General features: G+C 35.6%; 1 protein-coding gene across 1 annotated transcript in view; it reads left to right on the plus strand.

Annotated features, from left to right (window-relative positions):
- SYCP2 (synaptonemal complex protein 2) overlaps nt 1-16,450 on the plus strand; it is a 29,010-nt gene that overhangs the window by 7,351 nt on the left and 5,209 nt on the right. The window contains exons 11-35 of the mRNA XM_061375328.1: nt 34-86; nt 669-714; nt 924-1,019; nt 1,500-1,560; nt 2,115-2,263; nt 3,021-3,095; nt 3,537-3,683; nt 4,076-4,169; nt 5,375-5,484; nt 7,118-7,190; nt 7,306-7,363; nt 8,091-8,212; nt 8,561-8,658; nt 9,170-9,288; nt 10,326-10,356; nt 10,959-11,023; nt 11,124-11,181; nt 11,794-11,849; nt 12,362-12,410; nt 12,531-12,705; nt 13,084-13,151; nt 14,335-14,514; nt 15,286-15,472; nt 15,900-16,141; nt 16,255-16,423. Coding sequence (XP_061231312.1) covers nt 34-86; nt 669-714; nt 924-1,019; nt 1,500-1,560; nt 2,115-2,263; nt 3,021-3,095; nt 3,537-3,683; nt 4,076-4,169; nt 5,375-5,484; nt 7,118-7,190; nt 7,306-7,363; nt 8,091-8,212; nt 8,561-8,658; nt 9,170-9,288; nt 10,326-10,356; nt 10,959-11,023; nt 11,124-11,181; nt 11,794-11,849; nt 12,362-12,410; nt 12,531-12,705; nt 13,084-13,151; nt 14,335-14,514; nt 15,286-15,472; nt 15,900-16,141; nt 16,255-16,423 — 2,581 coding nt within the window. The remainder of the gene's footprint in view (nt 1-33; nt 87-668; nt 715-923; nt 1,020-1,499; nt 1,561-2,114; nt 2,264-3,020; nt 3,096-3,536; nt 3,684-4,075; nt 4,170-5,374; nt 5,485-7,117; nt 7,191-7,305; nt 7,364-8,090; nt 8,213-8,560; nt 8,659-9,169; nt 9,289-10,325; nt 10,357-10,958; nt 11,024-11,123; nt 11,182-11,793; nt 11,850-12,361; nt 12,411-12,530; nt 12,706-13,083; nt 13,152-14,334; nt 14,515-15,285; nt 15,473-15,899; nt 16,142-16,254; nt 16,424-16,450) is intronic.

The raw sequence follows: 16,450 nt of genomic DNA on the forward strand, positions 1-16,450 counted from the left end.
TGCTGTTCTTTAAGAAATTTCTTGTTTTAACAGGATTGCAGAAAATTTCTTAACCAGGTGAATGGCATGCTGGGAGACAAAAGGAGGTAAAATGGAATATTTTAAGCTAAGACATTTTCTTTCTTTTTTTAACGGCTATTCATTGGGAGTGACCTTTTTAACACATTATGTTTGTCTTAGATAACAGCTTTAAGAAACTGTTCACTAAAGAAACAGCATTCATTTGAAAAGATTCTTAAATAATAGAATCTGTTGGTATATGTTACTTTATTAATTTAGGAGGTAATGATCAATGAGAATATCTGCTAGACAAATAGGGCATGAAAAGGAAAGAAAACATGAGCTTTTCCTTATCTATATGATCACATGCTCTGTGTGTTAATTTTATGTGTTATGACAGTAAAGAGATTGAGTATCATTCTTAAAATAGCAGCAGATAAGATGGAAGTATGAACATAGTGACTAGAGGTCTGAGGCTACTCTTTAATTGTGAGAATGTTTAAAATTTCATGTTATCTCCTTTGGGGAAGAAGTGAAGTCAAGTGACTGCTCTTTTGGTTGCTCTGATCTTTTCTTGTGCTGAGAATGCAGTCAGGTTGCTGTGTTCAGATATGCAAAATTTATTTACAGCAGTATAGGATACTTGACAAAATACCCTTTTCTTACAGGGTTTTTACATATCCATGTTTATCAGCAGCTCTTGATGAATATGAGGTAAGTTATAGGCTTAATCATGTATCCCTGGATTTTCCTTTGTGCAACTGAAGAATTTTTTTGCTTTCTAGTTAAGAAAAAATAATGTTTTTTTTCCAGGAATATACAGATGTGCATGTATTTAAAGTTTGTCATGCTGTAACACAGAGCCTGTTAACTGGTGTAAGTCATTGCTTTCAGCTCTTAGTCTTTGTTTTGTTTTGTTTTAGCTACAGATACCAATGGATGAAAATCTTGAAGAATTTTGGATTGATTTCAACATTGGTACCAGAAGTATATCTTTCTATGTGGCAGCAGATGATGCAGTAAGCTAATTTTTGTCCATCATGCTGGATTGGTCTGAGACAGTAGATATGTATTCTTTAGGGGTACCAAATTTATTTCCCCATATCAACATGTTAGAGCTATGTGTACATTTAATGTGGAGGCTGGGAGAAATCTAAACTTGGTGTACCTATTTAGATCAAACAGTTTCCAAGTAATGAGTTTCAGATACTCTTTGCAAACAGTTTAACATATGCATACATGAACAACAGGCCATTTCACAAAACTGCAGTTGTTTTTCTAGGTAAGACTTAACTGTTTAATGTCTTTACCAAAGCTCTTCCAAAGCACTGTTTGCTCTTACAAATGAAGCACATGCTTATTGTGCTCATTGTCAGTCCTTGTAATAGAGGATTAGAAAAGTTGTAAATTTGTCCTCTTAGAATAACTTCCTGAACAGTGCACTTTGAATTGTAATATAATGCTTTTCTATCTTTTAAAATACATATTTTTCTTACAAGGATTATCACTGGGAAACAGTCATTATTCCAGAAGAAGAGGTAGACCAATACAGCCTAGAAGGTATTGGCACTCAAAAAGCGTGACCTTTTGTTACACATTAACTTGGATTAATCCTAAAGTACTGACTCAATCCTCAGCAAATCCTCAGCAAAGCAAAATTCCAAATTAAAATATAGGCATTTTATCAGGGATAAAATTTTAGACATGTAGGTGTGATTTTATTCAAATAGCATCTAATAGGTATTTCAGTACAAAATGATGCGTAAGACAGTGACATTTAATAATGTTCCATGTGAACTAGTTTGAATAGTTTTGTAAATTCGCCAGTTTATCTGCAGCTACAGTAAATAACTTTGAAAGGAAATTCTACAGGATACTATCTGTAGGGAATAAGGATAAGGAAATTTCTACAGGATAATATAGAGAATTTCTTAAAGATGGAATCTTGAATTGTTTCACTAAAAATATATTGTAGGTTAGAGTGAATTAAATAAAATCTACATTTTAATAGCTGGACTGAAGAGCACAAGTAAGTTTCACGTATTTACAAACATTTATGAGATGTTACTAAACTGTAATGAAACTGCTTTTCAAATTTTGGGTTTTTTTTCCAGAAAAAGATTCAAAGAAATTATTAACAATAGCTCTGAAAAGCCCAGTGCATGTGGGGAATCAAGAAGGAGAGAAATTCTTCTTATATTTTGATTCTATCTTGGAAATCAGAGATGTAACCAGAAAGATTTATGGATTTAATAAATGTAAGGTAAGATTTGAACACCTTTTGAATAATTGACTGATTCAAGATAAATGTCTCCTTGCCATACAAATGTCATTATAGCTGTGATTGTTGTTGTCTGTATGTACCGACAGTTTCCAATTAGTATCGTCAATACAGAGCACCATTTCTGCTATAGTAAGCCTTGGTAAGGATGCCTAATAAGGACCCAAGAAAATGACCCCATATTTTACCAGGGGAGGTTCAGTTTGGATATTAGGAAAAATTCCTTGCCTAAGAGGGTTGTGAAGCATTGAAACAGTCTGCTCAGGGAGATGGTGGAGTCACTGTCCCTGGAGGTATTTAAAAGACATGTAGCTGTGGTGCTTGGGGACATGGTTTAGTGGTGGACTTTGCAACACTTGGTTAACGGTTGGACTTGAGGCAAATTCTGCTTATATAAATTTCCACAGACACAAGAACTGTGCTTTCAAATATGGAAGGCTCTCAGAAATGATTCCTTAGCTATCCCACTTCTACAATGTGCTTGCCACTCTTGTGGATTTACTCCTTTAGTAAACTTTTAACAAGCCATAGCATACTCCCTTTGCTTGTGACAAACTGCTTTGCTCTGAACTCTTAGAAACTTGTGAGGAATGGAAGTGCTTTGAGCTTCTAGAATCTGTTTTCCCCTGTAACCTGATTGCAGACACATATCATCTGACTTAAATGTTTTGTTTCCATTTCTGGTTTTAAAAAAAGGAGCAAAGTGTGTATTTTACATAGATGGTTACTCACTTTGTAGGATTTCAGTAAGAAGCAGTCTGCATCAGTTGCCAAAACAACCGTACATGTCGTCTTTGATGAAAGCGGATCACAGGTATTTGACTTTAGATTCTTGTTTTCATGGGGTTTGTATTTTGTCTGATTATTAACTAATTTATGATTATTCAAAACAGGAACTTACAAAATGCTAATAAGATTACTCATAAACCAGTAAAGTGATTTCTCGTAAGCATGTATTATGTATTTGGGGAGATAATAATATCTAAATCTTAGGATACATCAGGCAAATGTACACAAGTGCATTTCTTTTATGTAAGTTGTGATTTGGTAACTCATCCTAGTTAGTGAAAATAACAGGTTGGAAGTATTTAAAACTAGAAGTATATAAGCTCTGAAGTTTTATCAAAATCTAGAGTAAGGAATGTGATGCTTAAGGGTAAAGAGTTACTCTCTGTGTTGGTATAAATATAAAATATCAAACATGGTAACATCAAGATATTGTATAAAATTTTAAATAATGCAAAATATTATATAGGTTCTGGTACCAGAAAGTCAGTTGTCACCAGAAAAATCTGAAGAGGAGGATAAACTCAGTAAGTACAAAACCCATCAACTTCCTGGATCTTTGAGGACTCTGAATAAAAATACCAGTCAAGAAAACTGCAGAGGTGGTTCCTCCAAGGTAAGTAGGATTATTAAGGCAGATGGCATAAAAAATACAAGTCAGTTTAAGTATTTATATGATAGCTTTGCAGAAACTTCTGGGAATCATCTTGGCTACTTTGATTGTTTGCAAGGGCTGGGATTTGTCCATACTTTATTGAATTAATTCAGAAGACAGTAATCACCATCACTGATCTCTGTTCAAAAACATTAGTTTTGCGTATTATATAATTCAAGTATTTTGGTGAGCTTTTTCTAAAAAGGGAACTGCATAAAAATCACATTACATTGCTTTGTGCATGAACAGCAATTGACATTCCAATAATACAGTGTCAAAAGACTCTTGGAGATAGAATTTGTCTTGTCTTTTTTAAATCTGTGTATTATGGTCCAGTTTTTCTGTTCCTTAAGATAACTACGTCTTGTAAAAGGAAAGTGTCTGAAGCATCTGTGATTATTCCTGGAAAATTTTCCACAAGGAGTCCACTGGTATTTGTTAGCACATGTAAGTTCCCAAGTACTTTCAGAGTAAAAACATACTATAAATCATCTTTGAAATACATGCATAAACTGTGAGCCTTTGCAGAGCAGGAAATTAAAAGTAGACCTTACAAATTTCCCTCACAGGTGCTTTAAAATTGAAGTTTTTAAACCAGGCCACTTGCTGCTGGTCTGTAGACATGATGCAGGGTAGTAGCTGCACAGGCATTCCAAATAGCCAAAGACTATTGTTGTTAGTTCTGCTATCAGTCAGCTGCTTGTGCTGAAGCAAGCTGAGAAGTTGGCAGTTGATTAGAAGATGTAAAAATGGATGGGTTTACATCTCTTTCCGCACATGCTCTTGGTTTAAAGACTCCTCGGCAATGCTTTTTATAGCAGTGGTGGTGGAAAATCAGCTTTCTCCAGTGTGTACATCTGTCACTTGCATTTTACTGTTATCTAAAAATTGTATGTGTTTCTTAAAGGGGAGGTTGATTATGGGGCTAGTGAGCAAGGTGGGATCCACTGCCAGGTTGAGTTACAGGTCCAGTGCCAATGATGCTTATGTCAGAAGTGCTTCTTGCAGAACAGGATAAGGAAGAGACTTCATCACAAATAGGAGTTATTACTTTCCTGCTAATAGTCTTACTGTAACAGATGTTTAATACTTTCTACAAGAGAGAGATTTATAAGACAAAAACCAGTTAAAGGCTGGAGATGCAACTAGTGGCAGAACAGCAGGACTAACAAGCTTAATTTTCCTGCTTTGTCTCAGATGCATGAGTATCCATAGTTATGTATAACCATGTATCATGTATAAATTAAGAGTACCAGAGGCTAGAAAATAAAGCATTTTCAGATTGGAATGGAACAAGATTTAGAACTTAATGTGACTTTTTCTATTTGGAACTTAACCAGTCTATTCCAGAAAAAATATATTACAGTAAAATCTTTAAATAGATCACCAACTATTTTCACCAGAGCCAGCCTGTAAAAGCATTCTTTACCTCCACACATCTCCAGTTGATGGGCTTGTTAACCCCCATGTAACTGAATTGAAAACAATGGAATTAGAAAAGGTACATGAGGTGATATAAGCACTAGCTATTTTTTAATGTTTATGGAATAGATGTTATTATGGACAAAACTTTTCATACTGATATCACAGACGCACAGGAATTTTAATAGAATAAATGGTAGAATTCTAACATGTTTCTGGTTTGTTTTCAGCCACTCCTTGCAAAGGACGATTTAAATTACCTTTGGAAATGATGAGCTCTGCTGAAAGGTCTAACAGTGCAGTAAATGAGACAGTGAACTTCTATCAAGAACCTACTGGAGTACGCATGTCATCTGTAGCTAAGTCTTTTACTTAGAGTAACATTAAATTCTACTCTAGTTTGTTCCTAATTAATATTTTTAAAAGCTAAGTGTTTTGCAGTCAGCAAGTCACTTTTGGAAAATAGTGTGTTTATTTTATTGCATAGTGTCTTCTTGACCTCGGAATTTCAGGTTTAAAATGTCTAGAGTCAGATAGAAATCTTCCAGAATTAGCTAAAATTTGTAGTCACTCCTCAGTTCTGACCCCAGAGTTAATTTCATTTATTAGGCCACAATTCTTCCTTTGTATGTAACATGAAAATGGAGTATGCACAGAATCCCAAATTAATTATGCAGTGTTGAAATACCCCTAAAAGCATACATTCAGCTGTAGCTGTGACATGTTAATACCTTCAGGTTATAGAATAGTTAGGGTTGGAAAGGACCGTAAGATCATCAAGTTCCAACCCCCCTGCCATGGGCAGGGACACCTCGCTCTAAACCATATTACCCAAGGCCTCGTCCAACCTGGCCTTGAATACTGCCAAAGATGGAGCATTCACAACCTCCTTGGGCAACCCATTCCAGTGCCTCACTACCCTAACAGGAAAGAATTTCCTCCTTATATCCAATCTAAACGTCCCCTGTTTAAGTTTTAACCTGTTACCCCTTGTCCTATCACTACAGTCCCTAATGAAGAGTCCATCCCCAGCATCCCTATAGGCCCCCTTCAGATACTGGAAGGCTGCTATGAGGTCTCCACGCAGCCTTCTCTTCTCCAGGCTGAACAGCCCCAACTTTCTCAGCCTATCTTCATATGGGAGGTGCTCCAGTCCCTTGATCATTCTCATGGCCCTCCTCTGGACTTTTTCCAACAGATCCATGTCCTTTTTATGTTGAAGGTACCAGAACTGCACACAATACTCCCAAGTGAAGCCTCACGAGAGCAGAATAAAGGGGCAGGATCACCTCCTTCGACCTGCTGGTCATGCTCCTTTTGATGCAGCCCAGGATATGGTTGGCTTTCTGGGCTGCAAGTGCACACTGCCGGCTCATGTTTAGTATATGATAGTATTTATCATATTGGGTTTAGTGCATTTTTTATTAGGCAGCGACTAAAATCAAACGAAAATACATAGGTGTCACATAACTGCAGTTTGGGTATATGTTCTTTTGCTTGTGTTCCATCTGAACAAAGACTACAAAGTATCATTTTTATTTTATTCCTGGCTCTTTTCTGGATGAAATTCAGATCCAGTCCCAGACTATAGGATTCTGAAGCATTTTTTGCTATAGTTGGCTTTCGAAAAACGCTTTAACATATAGAATGTGTGGTTTAGAGTATTTCAAGTGCTACTTTCTATGAACATTTTCCTTCTTTTGTGTTCATGGATTGTAGTTGTTTACTGTTACTACTTGTGCTTTCCAGATTGAGCAGCCACGTACACAGAACTTGTTGTCTAGGGAAACAGAACAGAAAATCAGGAAATCAAGTATGAGAAATGAGGCAAATCCCCCTGAAAAGGTACTTGAATCAGCACTTGTATGGCATGAAAAATAATCTCATACTTTATTAGGGAAAATGCAAGTTTGAGATTCTACTGCTTATAGTCCTACACTAATGTTTTCTTTTGTGTATTAATCCCACTGTAGCAAACATGTGCTAAAGAAGTTTTAGACATGATGCAAGAGGCAAAATTTGGGGCCACACAAAAGCAAACCTTAGGCAAGTAATTATCAAGGTGTTGATAGTCTTTACTTTAAAATTTAAACCTTTTAAAATTACTTTAATTTTGTCCATTGCTTTGTAATAATTGATACCAAATTAATGTCTCGTTTAGATGAAGTGTTAGATATTGTTCCTGATTCTCAGCCAGTAGGGAGAAGCAACAGACCTTTGTAAGTATTGGAAAAGAATGCCAAGTCACTGTTGTCCCTCACTTTGAAGGGAGTATTTAAAGTCTTGCCAGAATTGAAGTTTTGTTGCGTAGTTTAAGAAAATGCCAGAATTGAGTTATTTTGTCTTCCTGGGAGTTGCATTCAGAAGTGTTGGCTGTGTAAGTCAGGTCAATTTTATTATGTCACTTTTTTTGTTTTCGTGAACTCCTTGGCACCAAACTAACACTTCTACATGTATTTGCTAAGACTGCTTCATGAACAGTACTAGTCTGTTGTCTTAATCAAAAGATTTTGAATGGGTGAATCTGTTGATGAAAATACTACTCACTAACACAGTCTAGAGTAGGAGTTTAAGTTAGCCTTAGTAGTAACAAGGAGAGTAATTTAGATGACATCAGAAAGTGAAATACAAGTGACACATGGGTTTATATAAGTGAAACATGCCATAAAAAGTAGTAAATTTGACACATCATATCTACCTAGGTTCAAGGTTTAATGATGGCTGTAGGATGTTGTTGCCTTTTTGAAGTTGCCTTAAAAATATGTCTTGTTTCTGAAGGTTTGCCATTTTACAAGGTGTTGGCTACTTAACAGTGGTAGCAGGCTTAGATACTGCTCTAAAATGCATTGATAGCTACAAGATAGCACTGTTTTCCTATTTTTGATGCATGTTTCTTGTAATAAAGACTCACTTTCTGCAGTTCACTGATGTTATTACTTTTGTTAGGCTTCCTTGTGTTTTAGAGAGTTCTTTTGATAAAAGCAAAACATGGAAAAAAAGAGTATGCTCTGTTCCTGAGAAGAATATAACAATGGGTGGCAAGCAGAAGCTGAATCAATCATTGGAACGTACGTCCCATCCAGTTTATTTTCACACTTTGTTAACCATTAGCATTAAAGTGTTTTAGATGAAATTTGAACCTACAGCTGTGCTTTTTATTTTGATCTTGTATTAGTTTCTGTTGTTAGTGAATGAGCTGTGAAATAAAAAGCATTTTTTGGTGGCTTTTTTTTTTTAAGTATCTCAAGATAAAGAAATTACAGAAAAGAGAAGAAAACCAAGAAAATTTAATTTGTATCATATGGGAAAAAACCAGCAAAATATTTAGTAGACACTTAGTCATTTGGAAGATAAACTGTTAAGTACAGAAGGGAAAAAAACTACTACTGAAATATCATTTAAAATATTTCTTTCAGCTAGAGTGTCTGAAACATCTTTTCATTCTGGTTTTACAAAGGAGGAATCTGATGTTCCCTTTAGAAAAGAGACTGCTAATCCAAAAGCAACAAACATGGTGGGAGCTTCTTACCTTCATTTTTTTGACTTGCAGTTAAGAGAGTTACAAATTTTCAGTGTTTCAGAATTTGGTTTTACTTTCATTTAGTTCACAAACTTATTTTTAATTAATTTTTCACTAATACCAAGTGCATTAAATACCATCAGCTTCACTCTGCTTTTTCAGTGTGACCTGTGTAAGATTAGTTTACTCTGAATTTCTTTTTAGTAATCATCTTTTTACAAAATAATTATTAACTGAGCACCAACTTGTGCTTCTCATGTACTTTTTTGTTTACTTTTGAATGTTATAGTACCTAAACCCACAACATGGAAGAGATCTGCTAAACTGATATTTCATTGCTCGCTGTTTGGGTAATGCAAGGGAAAATAGTTTTCAAAGGATTGATAGTACATCTTGAAGGCATTTAGGAAAGTTGAGGTGACTGCTGGGAATCTGTAGTTCTGTTTTTAGCTTTGTCCTTCTGTTGAATGGGTTCAAAGTTGAGTCTTAAATTCTATTTTTGTAGAAAACAAAGTCTAAAGAAATGACAGATGCTGCAAAATCACTAATTAGTAAAATCAGTGACAGATATAAAGTAAAGACAAATGAGAAAAGCAAAGCAAGAGACTCCTTGGGTTTTAACAGGTATGATGGGAACTATTAATTTGCTTTCATGCTTGTTCTTCTTGTGCGTATAGCTTTATCTGTGATCTGCTCCTCTGTCTACAGTTGTTTCAGATCCTGCTTTCGTATGAATTATTAATTCGCTTCTGATAAACACTGTTACACTGAGGAGTAGAAATCTAGTAGTCATACAGCTCCAGTAGCTGAAATAACTAAAAGGCGGTTAGAAACTCTGTTCAGTGGTTTGTTGCTCATTCATTCATAACAGGTTAAGTGAAATCAGCGGGTATGGTTCATGGGCACTGCACATGGCTGTATCCGTTCCCTCATCATAGTTTGGGGTCAAATTCAGTCATCAGCCTTCTGATCATCTAAAACTCCTAGTTGCCCTGAAAGAGCTGACTGTTAGCTTAAATTTAACAAATTCTTAAATAAGAAAATCAGTCTTTCCTTGCTGGAACTGATGTTTGGAAATACACACTGCATGTAATTACATGCTCCCCATGTTTGATTAGAATCATAGAATAGTTAGGGTTGGAAAGGACCTTAAGATCATCCAGTTCCAATTCCCCTGCCATGGGCAGGGACACCTCACACTAAACCATGCTACCCAAGGCTCTGTCCAGCCTGGCCTTGAATACTGCCAGGGATGGAGCATTCACAGCTTCCCTGGGCAGCCCATTCCAGTGCCTCACCACACTTACAGTAAAGAACTTCTTCCTTATATCCAATCTGAACTTCCCCTGTTTAAGTTTTAACCCATTACCCCTTTGTAACTGGGTGATGAAGGACTGGAACAGTGAGGCTGTGTCACTTTTTAAATGTTTTGGGTAGCAACTTGGAAGCCATGGAGGGCTTGCAGTGTAGCTGTATGATCTGGAATCAGTTTTTCTAGAGCACAGAAAAGAAAGGGTCTGGTCTCTCTTAATCCACTTAGGTTTGTATTTAAACGCCTGAATAAGTTTGTTTTGTTTGATAAGGTTTTTATTATATATAAGCAGTATTCTAAATGCATATATTCTAATTGTCATTTAACAAAATGTGTCCTTACTTTTTAGGCCACGTTTAAATAAATCCTGTGTCTTTAAGGTAACATACTGCTTTTGTAGGAAATATTTTTCATATCCGATACATGTACCTAGGGTGATAGTAGTAGATGTAAACCAAAAGTTCACAAATACCTCTGAATGTTAAATATCTATAGATGTTCATTATGCATTGACCGTATATACTTAAGATACTTCTTATTTATTTACTTATGTGGAATAATAGTTTTACAGACAGCTGTTAGCCAGTGAAACCCAAAGTAATTTCTGTTTACATGTTATAGAACTGAATCTGTTCATTTTGAGCATGGTGATGCTAAATATTTAGAATGAAAGTATTGTCATAAATGAGATTACAGAATCCTTGAATGAGACATAGCCAGGACAGAAATCAGGATAATGTTTGGGGGGCAGGGGGGGGAGTACGGGAGGTGGTTCTGAGGGTTTGTTGATATCCTTAAAAGTTAAATTCTAAAAGATTTAGTTTCGGTTAGCCCTTGTCCCCTTTTGCCTCATTGTACTGCTGCTGATCAAGTGGGGGTCTGAGGTTTTTCATGTGTTACGGATAAAGAACTCTGTGAGGTGACTGTACATGAAAGCATAATCCATATATGGCATAGGAGTTAACTTTTTCTTTATACATAGGATGAAGTTCAGGATAGAAAGCTGAAAAGCTCTATTTTTCTTAATACAACAGCTGGTCCTATTGTGTAAGTAGCTAAAACATTTTCAAAGAAAATTTGCAGGTACTCAACTTCATGGAATGTTCACAATTCCGTCACAAAACTGATCTCTGTGTCTCTTTGACAGGGATGATGTCTACAACTTTAACATCAGTGGGTTTGATGAGCCTACAATAAAGCTTGGGGTAAGAACATAACTGAAACTGATATGAATAGAATATAAAGGAACTCAGTCAACTGAAAGTGTTGTTAAAATCTAAAAATTCAATCATATCACTGAACTAAGTGGGGGAAAATGTTTGCTGTGTAAATATCTTACACTTAAAGCTATAACAATGTTTTCCTGCATTAAGAATCAAACTGTTAGGAGTATCATTAGTTTTTAATTATCCTGTTACCCTGAAAGTGTTATTGCCATCCTTCTGATCCCCATTGTAAAGACATCTTTGCCCTTGAGTGAAAAGGGAATGGAGCTAAGATAGAACCAAAAGACAAGGAAAGATAGTTTTGTTCCTTATGGCTCGAAGGAACCTGCTGGAATGGTTAAAGTAGTGAAGCAAGTGAATGGACACTCATTTATTATTTTGAGACAGTGAAAGCTTCAGTCATTGCCACTTGGTTCTGTTCTTAAATAATTTCAAAGACAGAAATTAGTCATCACAAGTTAGTTGCTGAGTATAAAAAGCAAGCAGATAAAAAAAAACTCACAGCTTTTACTGTGGTGGCCTTTTTAGTTTTGTTAAAATTGCATAACAAATGAAAACCTCCACTTGTTTCTTATTTATTTACATTTTCAGATGAAAGAATTGCATGTTACTGGAGTGAACGCCCATAGAGATTCAAACAAAAAAGGGTAGGGATGTGCTATTATGTCTAGTCTGCTGATTATCAGGAATAGTACTGTTTGCATTCAGCAGCATTCTGTTATTAAAATCCAGGGAATGTATTAATTACAGTAATAGCTTGACTGTATTAGTTTTTCAAGCAATAAACATAGCTGCTGTGGTCTCACGATTTTCCTCCGGGAAGCTGACTAAAAGGAAATAATGTGTTTCATGAAGAAAACAGCTCCAGATCTCTTCATAGAATAGTACAGGGATAGAAACTCCTGAGTAGAGGGGGGAGGCTTTTGTTTATGATCAGCCTGCAAAGAGGCATATTCTTACTGTGTGTTCTCATGGATCATTAGCAAATAAACATCCTTTTGGGTTTGAGGTGAGCAGGTATTTCCAAAATCAATGTGAAAACAAAAAGTAGGTGAATTTATTTGAATCCTTAATCCACGTATCACATGAACAGCAGAAACACTTGAACAAGTATTTGTAAATGTATCATTTAAAGGTGTGTCTTATTTTTCTCATTAAGGAATGCAGATGATGGTAAAACCAGCACTGAAGTGAAACAAAGAAAACAAGTAAGGCTTTTATTTTTGTGGCTCAGAATACTTTGTCTTCCTGCCTTTACATGCCAATTATGTAAGTGAAAAGTATATGAAAAGTAAATGGATAAATAAAAAAGATGTTTTGTCTTGCAGATTACGAACAATAAAAACAAGAAGCATCTCTTCAATGACACAGACACAGAAACCAGAGGTGATGACTGCAAGACAGACATTAGTTGGCTACAAGAATCAAATAGAAAACCTAAAGCCCGGTTAAATGATTACAGCAGGAATAAGCAGTTGGGGAAACCCATAAACACAGACAAAAGTGAGAAACTTTTTCTATATTTCTTAAGAATGCTGCATTAAGTTCGTTCATAGACATTAATTGCACAGCATGTAATGTACTGTGGTACAGATAAGGGTTTTTTGTCTTATTTACAATCATAAGGAATGTTCAGATTAGTTCTAATAATTTACAGAGGTGAATTTCTAAAAAGTCTGGATTTTAACATGGAAAATGGGACAGGCAGAGGTGGTTGTGTGCAAAAAAAAAAGCCCTTTGGCTTTTGAAAATAACGTGTTGAAAGCAGCGTACTGAGTAACTTTTGTGGGTGCAAGTGATTCTGTGACTCTACAGCTAAAACTCTGGGTGTCAAACATTTGAATATTTTGCTGATTTTTCTAACTGTATGCATTGTAACAGCAGAGAAATTGCCTGAACCTGTTTGCCACGTGGATAAACCTAAGGGCAAAAATGCAGATAAGGAAAAGGTAAATGTAAATTTGTAACTAGACTTGTAATACATCTTAAAAATGTTTTAACTTGCTACATAAAGTGTTTTAGAATATTTTTTCATAAATATATGCCATTTCTTCTTGCTTATTTCAAGGTCTCTTGTTGAATACAGTTTATTTTTTTCAGGTACTGTATTCTTTTTCTGTAATATCTAGGTAGTATTTCAGGCATAACAATGGCTATGAGTTAGAATGACTGTTATACATTGATTTTTTTTTTAAGTTCTATTACATAAAATTATTGATGTCTATTTACTGCTTAATAGCCATCTACTCTTGAGTATTTAGTATTCATATAATAATTCATTATTAGATAATAATCACATAATAATCATTCAATAATACCCTGAAGAGGGTTCAGTTGCTCAGTGTTGAATCTGTCTGCTTACTAATGTGTGCTTTTTTAGTAAGAAAATGCCCCTGATCTACTCAATCAAGTTCAAAGTGCTTGCTTTGAGGAGACAGGGTTCCACTACTCCATAGATTTAGGTGGAGAGCATCTAAAGTCACTAATAGATTTGACCCTAGAAATTAGGAAGCTGTTCCCAGCGTACGTTTCGTGTAGAGCACTTTTCAAGAGAGCAGAAGGCCAGAGTTCTAATCTCTTCTAGTCTGATGTCAGGTCCCTGGGGTACTTTCAGTGCTTTGCTCTATTTCTGAACATTGCCTGCTGTGTAGAGTGGCAGTAGTAATGGAGTAGAAGGGGGACAGATAAGGAAGACTGATTCTAGTCTGGTGGTTAAAGTGATCAGTTCAGAGGTAATGATCAAGGATGCTGGTTCCTGCTCAGTGTACAGGCTTTTGACTTTGTTCTATTTCAAACTAGTTAGTTCTATTTCAGACTAGTTAGTCTCATTTAAATGCATGTGTATTTCAGAGAGGCACCTGCACTGCAGCTTTGCTGTAGTTCAAAAATGGCATTTATTTTGACTCTTCTCTTTTTTGACTCTTACATTCCTGACTGCACTCTGCCTGATCTACAGTGAAAATTATCTGCCTAAAATACTTAGTAGATTGATGGTTGGACTCTCCAAGACTTAGTAAAGTTATGATTTTTAGCTGTTTTGAAATAATTGATTTCAAGTGATGAAACCAAGTTATTCATATATATTTGTTAATTATGCTGATGTAAGATGAAGTTATTTTTATTCTTCCAAAGACAAGCAGATGTAAGAAACAGAATTCAAGAACTGATGAACCAATAAAACAAATGACCAGACAAAAATGGCCTCGAAGAGCAGCATTAGCAAAAAACTACAAAGAGCCTTCCAGTTCAGAGTCGGAGAGTGAAAGGGAGTCTTTAGCATGTATCTCTAGGGCACAGAAATCAAAAATACAGGTATGGAGTTGTACTTTATTCTTAAAAATCCAATTCTGACTTCTTTTTTTTTTTTGTGGTCTAGTTCGTACTTCGTGCTCCTGAATTTTGAGTGCCCAGCATGAGCAACTTGAAATGAACTTTATTTCTAGTAGTGCCCTTTTTAATAATGAGTGCTTAGCTGCTAAGAAAATCAGTCCTAAATAATCTTTCAGTCATAACAGGATTTCAGTTTCCATTCATGAAATTTATTCTGCTGCAGAGTACTACTGTGTCCTTTATTTCAAAAACATAACGAGTTCTATGGAGCCAGTTTGCTCTTTTCTGTAGTGTGATATGGATAATCCTAAACCTGTTCTGTGTACAGTAAAAAGACTGACTTGACAGGGGGTATGTCAGTATATTTACTAAATACCCAAACAGGATTTCTAGTAAATTAGCAATGACATTGGCTGCTAAAACTCTTTGCATTCTTTTATCATAGCATTTTCCTGTGTATGGGTATGTCTGCAGACTTCATTGATTAGATCCTGAAGCATCAGTAATTGTTTCCAATAGTGAAGAAGTTCATAAGAATGGAAATTTGGTTGCTGAATTAAATGAATTCAATATTTACTGGTATTAGAACACCTGATATGAATTTATGCACTTCTAATGATGTTTCTTTTGGGCCTTCTGCTTGTTCAACATTACATATAGATAATATGCTCTTCACCTCTGCGTGTGTATATATTTTTTCCATGTTTCCATATGTTTACAAATAATGTGTATATAAACTTTGTATTGTAATAGAAACGTATGAATGGAGAAAACAGGGATGATAATCAGCAAAAGGAACTCCAGGATATTTCACCGATGGAGCCAAAGAGAGTAGCAAACTGTGTACCCAAAGCATTTACTGAATCAAAGAAATTTGCAGAAGAAAAGAAAATTGAAATGCCCTCATTTGAGAGTCCTATGTCTCTTGAGATCGTGAGATGTGGGTATTTTGACTTCATAGCAACACTGTATCAAAAGTTGGAGCTTAAATGAGGATTATCATAGTAGTACAATTTTACGTTTATTTCATCTTTTAAAAAGATATCCCTTAATTCAGTGTGTAGCACATAATTTAAGGAAGTGTATTAACATGTCGCTAACACTTTTATAGTTTGGTGCAGTTATTTGACATCAGCATAGTATAGAAGTGCAATACAGAAGTGTTAGAATGGATGTGGTAACTGCTAAAATAGTGCAAGGAGTGCAAAAAGTGGAAGTGTGGGAAGCTGTATGCCAACACTTGAAGTAAATTCCACAGATCTAAGATGGGCAAATACCTAGAGTTGCAACAGTTAGCAATATGGAGCTTTAACTTACCTTTTTCAACTTTCATTCCTTGTGCTGACAGTTAAGTAACTGTTTTCTAGGTACTGAAACAGGAGATGTTACTCAAGAACATACTGACAGTGAAAGATCACTTGGTCTTCAGGAGTCAACACCAGAAAAAGCAGAAATGTTGAACTTTGAGAAAGGAATCTCTCCCAGTGATTTTCATCCCCAGAAAAAGAACTGTCAAAGTCTGTGTCTAAATCAGTCCCCTGAGATGCCTGCTAAAAAGTTAACATTTGGAAATAAAAGTTTCTCACCAGCTTTAAGTGAAGCATCTTTGGTAAGAATATTGAAATTACAGTTATTTTAACTGAAAATTATTCCATTCAGCTGCCAACTGCTTTATGCTTTTTGTACATCTCCTCTCAATTATTATGTTTTGTTAATGTGTAGCACAGCTTACCAACATATAAAACTGTCAATGGAAAACATGCAAAGGGATCTGCATGCAAAACACGTGATAATAATGAAGATTCAAGTTTCAGACATTGCTTTTTGGACACATGTTCTATTAAAGGAAAACTACGTGATACGACTAAACCTACCACCAAAAGTAAAGAGGAGGAATGTTACTAAAGCCTTTGTGCTC

This window comes from Neopsephotus bourkii, unplaced genomic scaffold, assembly GCF_033783945.1.
Source record: "Neopsephotus bourkii isolate Nb327-2 ecotype Australia unplaced genomic scaffold, CSIRO-AGI_Nbou_v1 NB_1663, whole genome shotgun sequence".
Lineage (NCBI taxonomy): Eukaryota > Metazoa > Chordata > Aves > Psittaciformes > Psittacidae > Neopsephotus > Neopsephotus bourkii.